Source organism: Lactuca sativa, chromosome 7 (genome assembly GCF_002870075.4).
Source record: "Lactuca sativa cultivar Salinas chromosome 7, Lsat_Salinas_v11, whole genome shotgun sequence".
In the NCBI taxonomy this organism is placed as follows: Eukaryota; Viridiplantae; Streptophyta; class Magnoliopsida; order Asterales; family Asteraceae; genus Lactuca; species Lactuca sativa.
The window spans coordinates 104,623,739-104,643,001 of record NC_056629.2 but is presented as its reverse complement, the minus strand read 5'-3'; the positions used below and the strand labels follow the sequence as shown (position 1 = coordinate 104,643,001).

At 33.8% G+C, this 19,263-nt stretch overlaps 1 protein-coding gene across 1 annotated transcript; it reads left to right on the top strand.

The window, feature by feature from the left end:
- The first annotated feature begins 1,707 nt into the window (after nucleotides 1–1,707).
- Nucleotides 1,708–5,825, top strand: LOC111896689 (electron transfer flavoprotein subunit alpha, mitochondrial). Its single transcript, XM_023892662.1, has 8 exons — nucleotides 1,708–1,864; nucleotides 3,886–4,074; nucleotides 4,169–4,380; nucleotides 4,460–4,620; nucleotides 4,728–4,880; nucleotides 4,966–5,018; nucleotides 5,123–5,263; nucleotides 5,625–5,825. The coding sequence occupies exons 1-8, from the start codon at nucleotides 1,796–1,798 to the stop codon at nucleotides 5,700–5,702; spliced, it is 1,056 nt and encodes a 351-aa protein (XP_023748430.1). The 5' UTR covers nucleotides 1,708–1,795; the 3' UTR covers nucleotides 5,703–5,825.
- The last annotated feature ends 13,438 nt before the right edge of the window (nucleotides 5,826–19,263 follow it).

Below are 19,263 nucleotides of genomic sequence, written 5' to 3'. Positions count from 1 at the left end.
TCGATGTTGTTTTTAATATTATTATAGAAGAACAAGTATAGTTTGTAAAATAAAATAAAAAATAAGATATATTAAAAATTACAGAGCGGGTTATAATTTATAACACCGGTCAATTCAAAACCTTAGACCTTAATGTCTTAAAAATTCATTAAAAAAGGGACGCGTTTCTTATTTGCCCTTATACACATCGAACAAAACACCCCCTCTTCTCTTCTTCCCTTTGCGTCTGCTTCTCTTCACCATCAAATCTCCGACGACGCCACCTGAAATGACGCCGCTCACCCCTGCAACGCCGACGCCGCTGCACCCGCTCCGTCTCCAATTTGTTTTTTCGGATTGTGCCCTTAAGTAGGTTCGTTTCTCTTCTTCTGAAAATCGAAAATCAAAATTAGAATGTGTTCGTTGCTCTTCTTATGTTTCTTCCTTCTTTCCCCCCAAACTTGAAAATCAAAAATCGAAATCAAGTCTTGATGTTATGCTATCAGTTTCTGATTTGTTCAATCGAAATCAATATTTTATGTTATGCTCGATTTTAATGTTAGATCGAATCTGAATGTGTTCAATGGATATGATGAAATGCTGATGTTGAATTTTTGACGATATGCTTGATTTTTTATACTTAATTTTTTATGTTCGATTATTATGCTGAAATGTTGCTGAAATCATATTTGTGTTTGATGTTATAGTGAAATCATATATGTTCTTGCTGTTATCATGAAATATGCATTAGTGTACATTTGTTTTATTGAAATAATTGTTGAAAATGTGCCTCTGAATTGCTTAAATTGTTGCTGAAAATGTGTATTTATACCATATTTAGTTAAAAAAAATTCTTGTATTAATACTTTTTTTTGTATGAATATGTATAATAATAATAATAAAAATATATAGGTTAAAAATATAAAAAATTTGTAAATTCAAAAGTTTTTTTGCAAATTTGATTTCATGGCAACCTATAACCTGGATGATAGTTATTATCATCCTGATTTGTTCCTGGGTTTAATTTAACAAAAAAAAAAAGAAATTGATGAAAATGAAAACAAAGTAAAAGAATTTTGTGTTCCTAAGTTTCCTTAAAGAATGAAGGTAAAAAGAAATAGAATAAAACAGAAATAAAACTTTTTCACCTAACGTTTCTTTCAAGTTCTTTCGAATGCAGAAACACAAAATTCTATTTTCTTTTCTCTCATCTTCTGTTTTTTTGTTAAAACTAAGGACATAGCATAGATAACTAGGACAAAAATGAGAAACTTAACAAACTTTGACCATAAACAAATAAAAATTCATCATAATAATAAATACCACAAAATTTGACTAACTTAAAAACTTTAATGTCAAAAAAACTTATTTTTTATACAAAATGAAACTTTTTTTTTTTTTACCGAAAACCATTTTTGTTTTTTATTTTAGCACAGCACGAACTAAAGACATTACGACCTTGAAGGAGAAACCTATTTTTTAGTAATTTTGAACTGCAATGTTCGATTACCCTTTAGACATTTACATTTAACCCTCTCATTTACTGACATGAGAAACGCTGAAACCCACTACAAGGTTTAATTCCAAAATCATATCACAAATAATGGTCAATTAGTAAAAAAACAATAGCTTTTATCGTAATAACCTTTTAAACATTGATCTTAGAAGTAAAAAAATATTAGCAAATGTAAAACGTTTGACTTGGTTAATATAATAAACACATTGAAAAGATAAAGAAAAAATAGTAGGCCAAGTTTGATGATGTATGTGTTTTCTACGGCTCCAGAATCCAGAGTAGACGGCTACACGCAACACAATGCTCCGAGCTATTACTCTCAGACACTTAATCGCTCACGCTCCTCGTTCAATCTACTCTTGTAGACATGTAAGCCTTGATTTTGTTTTCCGAATTGATTGCTTTTTAAGGATTAATTGTTTATTTATTTGGTTGTCGATTTTAACTTGCGTTTTCATTGTTGTTGTGAATCTAATTCGATATCTTTGATTTATACTGTTAATTAATGTTACCAAACTACTCAAATCACTTGATCGTTGATTCATATGATTAGCTTTTGATAAACTCGCGATAGTTATAGGTGTTAATTTTTCTGCCCTAGCATGCTAATGGTTGATTAATGGAGTGTTTGGATGTGCTGCAAAAGCAAATCCGCATCTAATTCTGCTGATTTTTTAGGGCAAAGATAACTTTGAGTTGCGATTATAAGGGTAAACTAAAATCTATCATACTATCCCAAGCCTTATGCTGTAGCTGATTACTGATTAAATCACAATATAATTACTTTGGAAGTGCATATCCAGAAACACTTTGCGATCTGGTTTTTAGAAGCTGAGTAGTTTAATTGCCAATTTAACATCCAATCTCTTCTTCAAGAACGCAAAAGACTAATTTATGGTAGGTATATTTTGAAACTCAAAACACTTGTAAAAAAAGACTAGAGTCATATTTGGAAGCATTTGATGCTTGTATTAGAAGTTCTAACGCCGTATTTGAAAAGATATTTGAATTTGCTCCAAGTTTATTGTAAGCCATCATTGATATGGTGCCAAACCTAAAGATACACACATGCACAGAAAAAAGAAATGGAGAAGTTGTTACAGGACATGCTCCAATCTGGGATCATTCAACATTCCAAGAGCCCTTTTTCAAGCCCTGTTCTCTTGGTAAAAAAAAAAGATGGGCCGTAGAGGTTTTGTGTGGACTACCATAGTCTCAACAAGGTAACGGTCAAGAACAAGTTCCCGATACCCATCATAGAAGAATTATTAGACGAATTGCAAGGGTCGAGGGTATTCTCAAAGCTAGACCTAAAATCTGGTTATCACCAAATTAAAACGAAAAAAGAAGATATTCAAAAAACAGCCTTCCGATCCCACGAAGGTCATTACAAATTCATCGTAATGCCTTTCGGCCTCACTAACGCCCCCGCTACCTTTTAATCAGTGATGAATGAAGTGTTTAAGCCCTATCTGCGTAAGTTCGTCTTAGTATTCTTTGACGACATCTTGATATATAGTCAAGATGAGACTCAACACAGGTCTCACTTGGAAATCGTACTGAAAACACTAAGCACCAACAAATTCTTTGCAAACCCGAGCAAGTGTGAATTGGGAAAGCTGCAGATAGCATATCTGGGGCATGTTATTTCAGATCATGGAGTAGCAGTGGATAACGAAAAGAGCAAGGCGGTGGAGGCGTGGTCGATTCCTTCCACCTTGAAGGAACTCCGGGGGTTCTTAGGCCTAGTGGGATATTACAGAAAATTCATCACGGGTTTCGCTAGTATCACATCACCCTTGATAGAAACAGTCTCCTTTCCTCCTTTTTCTCCAGCCATGATCCCAGGTGTTATGCTCTGATACCAATTTGTTATAGAACAGAGAATAACAGGAGAAATTAAACCACCAACCAAACAGATTTTGATTACTCTTTGGGAACAAACAAGAAAATTGTGAATGATAGATCATAGTAGCTATTCAAGATGCTACAAATCTCCGAGGAATAGAAACTTGTATGAATAATAATATGCTCCTGAGCTAAGGTTGTTAAATAGACATGAATGACAGCTGGTACTCCACATTCCCATTTTGCCCCTGCTCTTCCACTACTTCTGCAGGACTGCTGGGATTGGTAGTGGTCTTTCCTTCATTTGGAATCTTCTTCTGCTTCTTCCTTTTGTACGTAAACTTGAGTGGTGGGGGTGCACAACATTATTATTGCTAATTAGTGACCTATGTAGTTAAATATAATATTTTCTGGTCAATATTCCTTCTATAACTATTTCCATTTTCATAGATGTTCTTGTTGGTCTATAAAACTACTTAAATACTTCATTTTTATATATATGTATACATGGTCTCTGATCTGTTCTGAAAATTTTGTAACAGCTTGGAACATTAGTTATAGCAGAACATGAAGGTGGTTCACTGAGTGGCACTTCCCTGAGTTCAATAGAGGCTGCTAGCAAGTTGTTATGTAAAGACAACAACTCTTTATCTTTGCTATTGGCCGGGACAGGTCCATCCTTACAAGAGGCTGCTACAAATGCTGCCTCATGCCATCCTTGTATTTCTCAGGTACTGAAATATTATTATTCGGTTAAAAAAAAAAGAAATATTATTATTTATTAAATTCCTTGTCTTAATGAAGTAATTGTCTTAATGTTTTTAGGTGCTTGTGGCCGATTCTGATAAATTCAAACACACTCTAGCAGAACCATGGGCCAAATTAATCCATTTGGTGCAGCAAAAACATGAATACTCGCATATAGTTACTGCTTCAAGTTCTTTTGGGAAAAATATATTACCTCGGGCAGCTGCCCTTCTTGATGTCTCACCGATCACCGATGTTATTGAAATATCAGAGCCTCGAACATTTGTCAGGTACTTTTTTCTTTCTACAGTATTCTCTTTCCTTATTCATATTATTTTTATTTTTTTTTTCTTTTCATATATATGATAGGCCCATATATGCTGGCAATGCCCTGTGTACTATCCGCTACACTGGGTCAAATCCCTGCATGTTGACCATCAGATCGACCTCGTTTCCAGCTTCTGCTTCACTTGATTCTAAAACCAATGCTGCACCAATACACCAGGTTGATCTATCAAGTTTTGGTGAAGGTTTGTTGTTTAACTTTAATCCATGTAATATATATATATATATATATATATATATATATATATTTCATTTTGTTTTGCAAAGAATATAATTGATATTATTTTGATAGAGGGGAGTTGTAGATATGTGAAGCAAAGCAAACAGGAATCGGAACGGCCGGATCTCGGAAGCGCACGTGTTGTGATCACAGGGGGGCGAGCACTTAAAAGTGCTGAAAATTTTAAAATAGTTGAAAAACTTGCTGAAAAACTTGGTGCAGCAGGTGTGTTAATGTTATATGTTATGAAATTTGTTACTCCATTAGTGTAGTTTCTGGTGTAATCTCTTGTGTTGTGTTGGTTGCATAGTTGGTGCTACTCGTGCAGCTGTTGATGCGGGATATGTTCCAAATGAGCTCCAGGTAAAAAAGTCACATGTCAATAATCAAAAAGTCACATGTCATTAATCTGGATGAATGATGTTAAGTAGTTAGTTTATATATGGGATGTTTATTATGTTGTATAGGTTGGGCAAACAGGGAAGATTGTTGCTCCACAACTTTATATGGCTTTTGGTGTGTCTGGAGCCATCCAACACATTGCTGGAATGAGAGATTCCAAAGTCATTGTTGCAGTAAACAAAGATGCTGATGCCCCAATATTTCAGGTCAACCCTCAACGCAACTCAACTCAACCCTCTTTTTTTTTTTTTTTTTTTTTTTTTTTTTTTTTTTTTTTTTTTTTTTTTTCGGAAAAGTAACTAATCCCAGTGTGTTGTCTTCAAGTTGCCAACAAACTGATTTCATTGTACACTTTTGAGCCATGTTTTCAAGTTGCCAATAAATCGGTTTGTTGCCAACTTGAAGACACTGGGAGTAGTTATTTTCCCGAAAACAAAAGAATATATATATATATACTATATATGTTTTACTATTTTTTTAATTGTTTTTGTTATTATGTTTTCTATTTTTGTTTGTTATTATATTGTAAATTTGTAATACTGATGATAATTTGTTTTTCAAGTGCAGGTTGCTGATTACGGACTTGTAGGTGATCTTTTTGAAATAATACCCGAGTTGATCGAGAAGCTCCCTGAGAAAAAATAACTTACCAAAAAATTATTTTTATTTGTTCTTTCGTCCTAACATTAAGAAGATATTGTGATTCATCTGTGTATTTTTAACAACCTTTTCAAAAAAATAAAATAAAATTCAACCTCGTTATCCTCACCGTTGTAGTCGTGTACTCCTTTGGTTGTTTTAGTGGAATGTGTTCGATTTAATGTGCACATTCATGATTCATGTAAGTTATAAGTTAATGTGAATAAAGAGTATTGAACCCAAGCCACAGACTGGGAGTTTGGACCAAAAGGACACTGATGAATTTAATTTAATGATTAGGAAAATGAGTTTGAATATGGTAAAAGTCCAAAAGATGGGAATGGGATGACTGTTTCGTTTTCTATATTAAATGAAAATATTGATAGGAAGACATGAAAACGATTTGAAATTTTATAGCACTTTTTGTTTTTTATATATTATATTGTATCAAACAAAATAGTTATTGTATTGTGTTTGATTGTTTATAGATTAGTAAATAAAATGAGTTTTCTTATGATTTCCTTTCAAATATTATAGTATATGAAATATGCATATATGCATTTGTAAAAATATGCATAAATGTTTATTTTTTTGGATAAAAATTTTAGTATTTTTTAAATATTCTAGTTTTTTTTTTAAAAAAAATTTATTGATTTTAATTTTTTTTAAAAAATTGCAGTTTTAAAATAAAAATATTTTTTCAATTTTTTTTTCAAAAATTCATGTTTTCTATACAAAATTAAAAAATCTGCACTTTTTTAAAAAAAAACTGCAAATACTATTTTTAAAAAATCCGAAATTTTGATTTATTATGTAATTTTTAGACATTTCTATTAATATTTACAATAACACAAAAAATTAAACATTAAATGTGATTGATAAGATTACCATCATGCCCTTAATTAATTAGTTTTGATCTAACGCTTCACTTTTAGTTTTCGGGTTCTCGGAAAACTATATATATATATATATATATATATATATATATATATATATATATATATATATATATATATATATATATATATATATATATATATATATATATATATATATATATATATATATATATATATAGATACAAAAATGCATTTTTGGTCCCTGTGGTTATCCAAAAAGTGTGGATAAGGTCCAAAATGTTTTCAACTTGCACCATTAGTCTAAAAGCTGAAATTTTTTGTGGTTTTGGTCCCTGAAAATTTTAAAATTACTTATAAAGACTATTTTACCCTTTTAGTGTGGATAAGGTCCTACCCCACCTCTTACGCCAATAACCCTACCTCTCTCTTACTGATTTAATTCACAATCATACACTGATACACATATGTAAACTATGAACATAATGAAGTTTTGGGAAATGATTATGCATATTCAACACATATGAGCACACATAATGAAGTTTTGGAAAATTTGATGCAGATTAAACACACATATGTGCACACACACACACACACCTCTCTCTCTTGCGTCTCTCGTTCTCTCTTCCTAATTCAACAAACACACACACATACTGATAAACCAAATTGAGAACATTGATAAGCCAGCGCCTCCCTTTATTACTCTCTTTCTTGAGTCTCTCATTCCAGCAAAGGATTTTCACCGTCGGAGCTAGGTTTTCATTGGTGAACCTCCAAGAGCGAAGCGACCATCAATGTGTGTGTGTAGTTTTTCAAATCCGAGATTTTCAGGTTTTTAGATGCTCAGGTGGTGTCAATTTCTATGTTCATCGGTGTATGTAGGTGATGAAGGTGTGATTTTCAAATACTTGTTCAACACTACTATTTCCATATCTCAATTTCTTGAAGGCCCAATCTTCAGATTCTGATTCAATTTCTTGAAGGCCCAACATGCAGATTCTGATTCTTTACAGTGACTTAAGTTCTCCACCGGAAGGTGTTGCAGATATGGGTTTTCTGGAGCGTGGGTTAGGATGCTTTAGAAAATTGACCCCATTGTTCATGAGAATCGATTTTTAGGGGAATTCCATTTGAGACCAAAAACTGCTCTAGTTCTACGGAATCATTTCAATGACGGTGGTGGCCTAAGGTTTTTTAAGGTGGTTCTAAAATTATGTTACTTGGTGTTTTTGTCATTGAAGGGATGAAGAAGACGATGAGAGAAAGAGGGTTTTACAAGTGAGAGAGAGAGAGGGGTTACCGGTGGAGAAGGATGGATGGGGTAGGATTTTATTTTATTTTTTTAGTTTTTTAACATTTAAATACTAAAATTAATAAAGAAAATGAAAAAAAAAACAAATCAAAAGGGTAAAAGAGTTATTTCAAATTGTTCATTGATCAAATCCACAAAAAGTTTGTGATTTTGGACCAGTGGTTCAAGTTGGAAACTTTTTGGACTCCATCCACAGTTTTTTGCTAACCACAGGGACTAAATTTGCAGTTTAGTCTAATATATACACACGTCTTTAACCATATTTCAATTAACTTAAATATATTAAATGCTTTTTGTGATCCTTGTGTGATATTATGGGAAGCAAACATAATCTTTATAAAATATAAATATGTAAACTTTATAAAATATTCATCATTAATCTTTTTTTTATATAAATATTAAAATAATGAAAACCAAAACTTATAAAATGTAGGGTTAATAACTAAAAAACCACTATATTTTGTCATTTTTTCCGATTTAATACTTAATTTTCATTTTTTTTAATATATAAAATTTCTATCACGACCACTATGATCTATTATTATACTAAAAAAACATCAATTTTTATTTTGTGCTAATAAAACTACCCATAAATTGGTTGTTAAATCAAACTTTTGAAAAATATAATGATTTTTTTTTGTAATTAAATACTGCTCTAATAGGTAACAGTGGTCACGTTGAAACGTTTTACCAAAAATTGGTTGTTTTTTTTCAGAACTTATTAAAAAATGATGATTAAATGATATTTTGGTAAAATATGGTGTTTTTTTTTCGTAATAATCCTTAAAATGTATGTCAATAAATTTTGGGTCAATATAATATCCGGATACAAAATATATTTACACATATCTAAAATCTAACATTGTAAAATATATCTGGTTAATTACTAGTAATTATTAGGCAAAAGTATGGGTGTTACAAAAATATTATCAAATATATAATAAATATTATCATACGAACCACCTAACGTTGCAATTTTCTATTCGAATATACGGTCGTTATAACTCAAAAATTATAAGAATATATCGAATATACATTTTTATTTCCGTTTTATAAACTAGTAAATAAATAAGCAAGTTTCTTTATTATCTTTTATGTAATTAGGCTCAAATATTAATTTGGGATAAATAATTTGTAGGCTAAATACCATGAAAGCCTAATTATGTCTTGTACAATTTTTTATATGAATTGTTTAGGTCGTAAATCGCTTAAACCTAAATATATCAAACTTTGGAATGTTACAATTTATGGGATGACAATACGCGACGAAAGAATTAGCGGTTCATTGCTAAAAATCTATCAAGATATGCTCACTTACTTTTAGTGTAGGAGACTTTCTTTAAGCTGGAGAACTAATTATTAGAGACTCTATATTTTGAACTTATTGGGGAATTTTGAAAATTGATCTTAGAAGCAAGTTGAGTAATCAAAAAATCAACTTTTGCATTTAGAACGTCAAATTCTTTGCCTTTATCCTCTAGCTTTTGCTAATTTAGTATACTGATTTTTCATGTTGATGAAAACTTGGCTCAAGGTAGATGCGAATAATTAGTTATAGTGACTCTCGTGCCACCCCTCTTATAAATGCACACTACTATTTGCCAAAGACTAATGTTGATGAAAACTTGGCTCAAGGTAGATGCGAATAATTAGTTGTAGTGACTCTCGTGCCACCCCTCTTATAAATGCACACTACTATTTGCCAAAGACTAATGACAAGGCAACTGAGGTTGGTTCAAAAATATTTTTTGTTCTTCAATTGCAATTTCATGATTGACCCGGAAAAATATAAGGAAAATTAAAGAAGTTTCATTCTCTATGTAATGATATTGATGTTTATTTAGAACCTTTAATTGATTATCTTCAACTATATTCGAAAAGGAGGTTGAAACATAGGATGTTTATGCAAAAAAGAAATTTACTATCATGTAGTTGTTTTACAGATTATAAATGATTGTCATGCTCTTAGTAGACTATGTGGATGTCCCTATAAAAGATATAAAGGTTGTGTAGTTCTATTAGACTTCCTTGCTCTATCAAACAATATATGTTTGTCATACACACTATCTTCCATATAACTATCCATTAAGATGTCAAAGAAAGATTTCAATAGAAAGCATGAGATGGAACATGTCATATAACCTATGAGTGGAGATAGAAACATCGGACACATCCATGGCTGCGATTTATGGCATCAAGGTTGTTGTTGGGGATGTGGTCGCTTACCATTAATGTTGATGATTGAGGTGTGTCCGTGGCCATAAATGTCACACCCCAAAACCGGAATGGCGGAAACGTTCTGGGGTTGATGACGTCATGTCAAATATCACAATATATGCAGTATAGTAATCAAAGTACAACAACCATTGCATTAATAGTAATAGTTTTACATAAGTAACATTTTATAGAGACATCAAAATAATACAGAAACTAGTATAGATGCAGCTCGGTTCTAGGTTGGCTTCACAAAAGCTCCCGGGTGTACCTGTCTATTGCTGACCTGAGAATACAAGTTATTTTGAAAGCGAGTATCATCATTTTTATAAATGATGGTGAGTTCATAAGTATTTAGTGCCATTTGTGTAAGTAAGTATTTTATTCAAAATAACTTTATGAAAAGTAGTAGTTTAGAATCTACGGTGTATTAGCGTCCTTTCTAGAAAATCCTATATTTTCTAAATAAAAACATTCTTCTACCAAGACCCGACTGATTTATGTTGTAAGGAGTAGTTTTCCCCAAATTACTATCATTACCAAATACAGAATTTACTTTAAAAGAGTAATGAGAAAATCAAAAGTGAGAATACTAAAGGGAAAAATAACATATGCCTCGGCGTTATACTGCTGACTAAGGCAAAAGAAATCATAGACTCCAGGAGAGTATTGAATGAATGATACGCCTGGCCTAGTCTAACAAAAGGAAACACAAACCCTAGACGGTATCAAATGATCGATACGGCTAGCAAGGTCTAAAACAAAGAAACACAGACCCCAAACAATATCAAATGAATGATACAACTAGCAAGGTCTAAAACAAAGGAAAAATAGACCCCAGACAGTATCAAATGAACGATACAGCTAGCAAGGTCTAAAACAAAGGGTGAATGTGAACTCGTATGTAACCATGCTGATCGACGATAGAGTATCCGATGACCCTCCAGGTCACGCGTAGAGGTAGTGGCAGTAGAAGTAGTGGCATTATGTCACCCATGGGCCTTACCGGCGCGGACTGTAGCTAGTAGTCAGGGTGTGGGAGTGTCAGTCCCTTATAGATCTATACACATGATGTTCGCTCTCCTTCCTGGAGACTCTGGTTACACGGCGTTGGCGCTATGAAGCGTCGTAGAGGGAAATAGTATGTCACATTCTAAAGTAAGAGAGAGAGAGATAGAGAGAGAGAGAGAGAGATAAAGTCTCCTAACTATTCCTATAATAGTTACCAGGGTTCCAAAAACATGAATAATAGAGGGAGGCCTTTACTACCTAAGGCGATGAACTGGCTGAGAGAGAGAGAGAGAGCTTTTATGTCTATATATGTATACATGATATATAATTAATGTTTAAACGACCTTCAGACGGATACCCGATACCCACCAGACCACATCCCAACGAGGAAAAGGAAATAGGGCGAACTAGCCTTCCTAAGTCCTTTAAACATTATTTATATAATTATACAAATATAGGCATGAATTTAACGAAATAAGAACATAGAAGAAAACTTTGGTAAAACCTTTGGAAAACCCTTACACTTAAGAAACTTTCGACTTGATATCATTTTGTAAAATAAGCTTGAAAACCTTTGGAAATCCTTTGAAAACCGTTCATAAACAAGTTTTGAATATAATTTGATAAAACAATATAAGTAAAGAAAACCTTTGTTTAAAACACTGTTGTAACTGGTTTTGAAGTAAAACATACAGCGCGAGAGACAGTTTGAGTAAACATTTAAACAAGTAAAGATGTTTTGGAAAAACCATCTATAGTATTATACTTGGTAAAACAGTTGAAAGTGTGATAAATCCTTTTGCATGCGGGTTATTAATCACATATGATTAATATGATAACTAGCATGTTTTAACTTGTATTCCCCCCCCCCCCCTAAAAGCATGTAAAAACATTTAAAAGGTTAATTCAGGGGTATGAACTCACCTGTTGTAAGTGGATCGGGCGGAGGTGCCGGTTGGGTGCTCGGTGTCAACTGAAGACTTGAACATACTTAGTGACCTATTAACATATGATGACATATGTTTACATACAATTAGTAATTATAATACTAATTAAACACATATATGCATCCTAATGAGCGGAAAACACTTTGGTCAAGTGCTAGGAGGCTATTGGGTTGCAATAAGGGAGTGTATGGCCTAGTTAGGGAGTTTACTCTTCAAGAGTAAACTCTTTATAGAGTTTATGGCCCTAAGACCATATCACCATGAGTTTACGGCCGTAAACTCATGGGTGGTGTGCTCTTTGATGCTAAAAGGTCTTATATCACTTGTAAAGTTTGGCTAGGTTCACATTTAGGGCATAGGAAGTGGTTTAGGCTCCAAATGGACCATTTTAGGGAGTTTTGGCAGTAAACAAGGAGTTTACGGCCGTAAACTCTCACTTGGTCATTCCCTTCATGTATTTAGGTCTTAAATGAAAGGGTATAAAGTTCTATGCATTTTTCCAAGCCATATAGGGGAGTTAGGGCATCATTTGGCCTCCTTTTGGGAGTTTTACGACCCATGGACCAATCCTAGGGGGTTTACAGCCGTAAAATCCTAAATCCTTGGTTTAATTGATGTTTAAATCCCCTACTTCAATTGTGGTTGATTCTATACATTTACCCAAGCCATAGAAGGTGTTTGAGGGCAATTCTAACACCTTAAAAGGTGTTCACGGCCCTTGAAGAGGGGTTTACGGTCTAAGAGTGTTCTTGGGCCATAAACTCAAGTTTACTCTTCATATGATAAGGTTTTGGTGTTATAAGCTAGAAGGTGTAAGTCCACAAGTCATATCTAAGCCCTAGGAGTGATTTGGAAGGGTTTTGGGGCTTCAAAACCCCACTTAAGGGTGTTCACGGTCCAAGAGTGTTCTTGGGCCGTAAACACATAATTTGGTCACTTTTGGATGTCTTAAACACGAATTTGCATGCTAAAAGAGCTAAATAACAAGTTAGGGTAGATCACTTACTAGTTTGGGGCTTGAAAGAGGCGTTTTTGGATCGAAAGCAAGTTGTAGAGAGAGAGAATGTAAAGAGAGAATGAAAGGGTGTAAATGAGGTTTACTCCCGCTTATATAGGGGTTTGAGTTGGTGGCTCGGAGGAAATCTACCCGATACTGAAGTTAAACGGGGCTTTTGGTCGCACCCGATTAAATGGTCGTATTTTGACTTGGTTGAAACTAAAACTTTTCAAGGGATTATTGAGGGTGTTTCTAATTTGTTTCAACCCTTACGAAGTCATAAAAGTCCCAATTTAATTAACCTAGTCCAAAAAGGTTAACGGACAATTAATAAAGCGGGTTTTATTAACGGAAAAAGAGGTTAAAATGACGGGATAAATTTCGGGTTGTCACATCATCCCCTCGTTAGAGGCAATTTCGTCCCGAAATTTGGGTTTAGGCAAGGAAGTAGACATGAACAATCGGGTAGAGGTATGAGAGTACTTCCTATTCGGTTGGTCCTCGCACTCCCAAGTGAACTCTGGCCCTTGCTTGGCATTCTATCAAGCCTTCACTTACGGGATGCGGATTCCGTTTCGTTCAGTTAGCGATTCCTACAGGTTTGTCTACGAAGTTAGGGTTCCCAATGATTTCTGTCAAGATGAGTGGGATATAAAGAGTGACGTCGGGCAAACACTTTTCAAGTCCAAGAAGTGGATCGATTTGGGGTGAAACTTATGGAGTTTCCGAAGGTAGGCGTGGTCTGACGAGGGTTGGACCAATTCTTATAAAGAATCTAAGATGGTCCTAAGCTCTCGGAAATGTTGAGCTTTTCAGTACTTAGAACATAGTGTACTTCTATGGCGAGATCATCACTGGCGCTATCGTCATTCCGAAGTTCCAAACGTTCTCTCATACTGGGAGTGTAGTCCTTCTGGTTGGTTCTTAGAAAGCACGGGTTGTCCTTGGATTCATGTTTCCTGTCAATTGGATTTCAAAGGTTTTCTAGATCATCGGATGGATTGCATGTCTACAGGTATCTGTTTGCTGCAGGGTGGCTATCTCAATCTTGTGCAAAATGAACCTGCACTTCTGATTCTTGAGATGTTTCTAACGGAAACTCTAAGGGTTGGGGAGATATGGTTTCACCAGACGAGTGCTTAGAAAGTTTTTAAACTTCCCATCATCGTCTAGTTGGCGCTTTCACGGCATGATTCTTATCGGGAAAGGATCATGCTCTTACTTGCCTTGCTGTTTCATGCACATCAGGCTCTGCTCAGGGCTAACTCAATCCTTAGAGATTTTCTGAAGTGTTGGACTATCTCAGGAGGTGGTTCTACTATTTCTGCGCGAGATAGTATCCTTGGAACACCTATTAGTCCAGTGAATCTCTAATACATGCCCTATTCTCTAAGGTGTCGGTTTATTTTAGTTGCAGAAAGCGCGTGCTCTTGTATAACCCATCGACTAACACCTAGACTGGTGTCAAGTCTACAATCTCTTCGGGATCTGGGTTATAAGGCTTAACGCAACCTACTTTCGCACTTTATCCAAGTATTCTTGGATGTGGAGGTTATCCTGTGGTTCTTGGCATTCTAGTGTTCACTACGGAGAATGCAGTCTATCGTCTACAGGGCGACGGTGACTTCTTCCACGTGAGGGGGCGGAGTTTGCTAGGCACTACTCATCGGTAACGGGGAGGACGAAATTCCTGAGTAGTGCGAGCATCTTCTGTTGGATTAATGTCTAAGTCCATAACTATATTCGGTATGTACTTGACCCGACCCGGCATGGTCCATTTGGGTTGCACTTCACTGGCACAATTTATATGGATAGTATTTTGAGAATAGTATATTTATGATTTAGATTAATATATTATAAGTTCTAATATATTAATATAATCATATTATTTAATTAGTATTGATCAAGAATTAATTTATAATTAATTAAGTGATCAAAATGAACTAATTAAATATGGACTCTTAGATATATATGTGTAGTGGGCCAAGTTCATTTAGATTAGGCTAAATCTTCATGGATAGTACATGGAGCTTTAACCCATGGATCCTAGGAAATGAAAGGTCATGGGTATTAGGGTTTAACCCTAATCCTCCACACTATATAAAGATGTCCTTAGTTGGTGAAATGGGCACTAGTGTGGGTACACTAAGAGGGCTAGCCAATTTCACTAGAGAGAACCAAGTATCCATATTCTCTAAAGTCTTCCAAGGTGTTTTGGTGATTTGTGATTCCATTTGAGGCTTTCACACTATTGGGGCTAAGCTCTTAAAGCTTGAAGACATCAAGCTACACCAAAAGGTATGTCATCTAACTAGTCTTTGTAGTATAGTTACCTCATAGTATGCTAGTTAGGATTAAAGCCTTGGAAAGTTCTTATTTGCATGTATAATTGAGAAAACATAGATCCAAGGTTTATAGGGTTGCATGTACACCATAGGAGTGTTAGAATGCTCAAAACCCAACAGTGGTATCAGAGCCATGGGTTGTTTTCTGTTATATTGATGCAAATGTTTTATTTTCAAAGTTGAAGAAAAGGAAAAAAAAAAACATAACGTTTGTCAAATTTAAAGATAATTACTTTTTTTTTGTGAAAAACTAATTATTTGTAAAATTTGAATCATTTGCTATATAAGTTGAATTAGGTCAAATTTAGTAAAGGATAAAATGATATGATTATTTTATTAGTTTTAAAAGTTTGATCTAAAGAGTTTTTTGAAACCTCCATAAGTTATGGATATGAAAAGGTTTAAAAAAAATTGATTCAAAGTTTTTATGGAGTTACAAAATTTGGTGTTAATGTTTTAAAGAATTCCATAACTTATTCTTAAGTTATGGAAGATGAAAAGTTTCATCATAAAACAAACATTTAACTCCATAAGTTATGGATTACCAAAAGTTTTATGTTTCCTTGTTTTATGAGTCATTTTTTAGATTAATGAAAAATATGTGTTAGATGTTTTCAATCCAAAGTAATCTAAAAGTTGTTCATAAAATGTGTTTTTGTAACTTGTCCTCAAGTTATATGAAAAGTCACATTTATGAATCTTAAAAACTCATAAAAATGCCTTAGGTTATAAAAAAAATGAAGAGTCTTTTCTTATAAATAGTTTTTATGGCTCCATAACTTGTCCTCAAGTTATGGATGTCCAAGAGTCTCTTCATTAAAAGTTTTAATACTTTAATTAAAACTCATAAGTTATAAAAATCCAAGAGTTTTGAATAGCTTCAAAACTTGCCCTCAAATTTTGGAATTTGAAAAATTTTCTTTTATGAATACTTTAATTCCAAGTTAAGCCCTTAGAATTTTAAAGAGTTAAAATTCAACCCTTATACTTTATAATATTATAAGTTAATAATATTTATATATATATATATATATATATATATATATATATATATATATATATATATATATATATATATGTATGTATAAGAGTAAAGTCAGTCTTACCGTTAGTAGGCCTCATTCACGAAGCCGGTCTATAAGGGGGGTATAAGGTTACTGCCTATAAAATGGCAGTTTAATGGGTGTCCACTCTCACCCACAGCTTCCTTGACTGGTGGAGGGTCGTTAGCCGAACGGGTTTGACAGGACTATAATTCTCCCTCAACTAAAAGTATTAATGATAAATACTAAGTAACTAAACTCTTAATAATACCCAATCTTAGTTACTTAGGAAAATGTGAATAAGGTGCTAATCCATGAAATTACACTTTGCACTTTGTTTAAGTCGGTTAGTGGAGCGTGTGTGGTTATCCAGCACACTAACTCGTATTTAACAAGGTAGGAAAAGGGTAACTTAATTCTTATCATAGTATCGATGGAGCGTGTGTGGTTAACCGGCTCATCGATTGAGGGGTAAACACTTAAGGGTACCAAGTAATTTGCATGGTTACTTCACACCATGTTTTGTGATCCTCGGCATCCCAGTCACAAAACCTGAAGGGCACACTCGAGATTGAAACATGCCATTGAAAGTTCAATGAATCTCAAAGATCTAGGAATTTCAAATCCAATTAAAACCTAATTAATTATTTCGTTTTTCATGGTGGAAATTGGTGAATCGTCATTCACCTACCTTCAAATATTCTATAGCTTGGATTATGGCATCCCTCTTCCAAGTTATAAAATAGTTTGTTGGGTCCTAGCCTTAATATTTCATATTGGGTGTTATATTAAGGACTGTAAATCAACTATCTTGAATATCTCCAAAAAGATGTCTAGTTCAGACATCTATGATCTTCCCAAATATCTTGGAACTTCACTTCCTCCACCTCCTCCAATTATTCTCCCTAACCCACAAGTTCAAGGTCACTCAAGCCCTATTAGCAAGGCAAGGTATAGGTGTGATCACATCTTGGAGATGAAGTCACATATTGACAAGTCGGGAGAGTTGGGTGTCAAAGTCTTGAGAAATTTAGTGGTTCAATCACTTTCTAAGACACATAGTGAGTTCCTTTGGGACTCCTATGAGATAGACTATGACAAGACCCTTAATGATCTTATCTATTTGCTTGGTTCTGCTAAATCAGAAATGATTTAGTGTAGTAGTAAAGCAAATTTGATTAGGAGATCAACTTCCCAAAACTTTATGGACAGGGACAATAGTGACACAGGAAATCTAGAAATGCATTCTCTTCCCAATGGAAAGGGATTGGCCATAGTCAACTTGGTTGACCAAATGGTAAAGAGAAAGGCTAAGTCTGAGATAGTCCCATGTACTATTACCTAAGGATCCATATATTTCTATTGCCAAAGGAAGGGGCTTTGGTTATGAAGCTGCCAAACTTACCTAAGGATTATAAAGTCAATAAGTTTGACTTTATTTCAGGTAAAGTCCATGGTCTAACTCTATTAAGTTCCTACTTGGAGATTCTTATTACATGATGTGGCTGGGTCACATGTTGATGTTTTAAGAATCAAAGAAAAGTAAAGAAACTTAAAGGAAGTATATGCTGATTCTGATCGCGAAGATGGATTTCGATCGCATGGTTCGGTGATCAGAATTTTGAGCACGTTCTTAAGAGTTATGATAGATTGCTTAGGAATAGATGACAACAAGTTTTCATATACATCTGCATTGTAAGGATTAGCTTTTCCTCAAAGTTTTAAAATAAAAGAAAAGTTTTTAATTTTATTTATTTTAAAAAAATATCCTTACAATGGCATTTGGGAAAAAAGATGTTGTTTATATGATTCCATTGATAGCAATATTGGAAATATGAATTTGAGTCTTTCATTTGTGGTAGTGTCTAAATTTACCAAATAAGGAAAGATTCTCATCACCCAAGTTTCAGTTGGATAGAAACTTGGAATCATGCAAGTTTTATAGTATGATGAATGAGAACTTTCGAGCATTGGAAAATTAAGACTAACTGCTTGTTCACATGGATGTGTGAGTCAAGAGAAGGACTAAGGGATCAAGTACACTTTCTTGTGCACTTGTCAAAGTGCACCACACAAGATGGATAAGACTATTCGTCATGATTTACTAAGGTTTACTAAATATGATTATACTTACAAGCTTAAGTATAATTCTGAAGCATTAATTTTTTTTTTCAATGTATGACAGAACGAATAAGAAGAATCAAATTAGGCAGAAGGATAAAAGTTTCTCAAATCTGAAAAGATGGGAGAGTCCTTTAGTATCATGTTTTAAGATCGTCTTAATGATTTTGAGACCTTATCATAATTCATCCTTTAAGTAGATTCTGAGAGTTAAGAAGAGGAGTTATGAATTGTTGAAGTGGTTAAATCAAGAAGATGATTCATACTTCATTCGAAAACAGTTCATAGAGTTATACTATAAGATTGTAACTTGAGTGACATGTCTTAAAGAAGGTTTAAAACACTTGTCAAATGTAAGAGTAAAAGTTTTCTACTCTTGTACATTTGAAATTGGTAAGTTGTGATGTTTTGGATAAAACAAAGATCAACTAAGGCTAATTGTGTTAAGTGTCTATCTTGATTAGAATCCACACACTATCTCTTGAATATTTGGCAAGAAAGTCTTATAGGTCAAGGAGACAATGGGAGTCTAAAAGATCCTGAAAGGGTTTCAAGAAGTAATCAAGAACAAAAACCTGTATTTCATCACTAGAACACAACTAGAGGTTTATAACCTATCGTGTTGACATTTCTGTGCCCATTCCAGTTAAATTGGCTATACATTTGAGTTTTACATGTTCTTAATTGTTTGGATAACTACTTGGAAGCAATGGCAGGCCC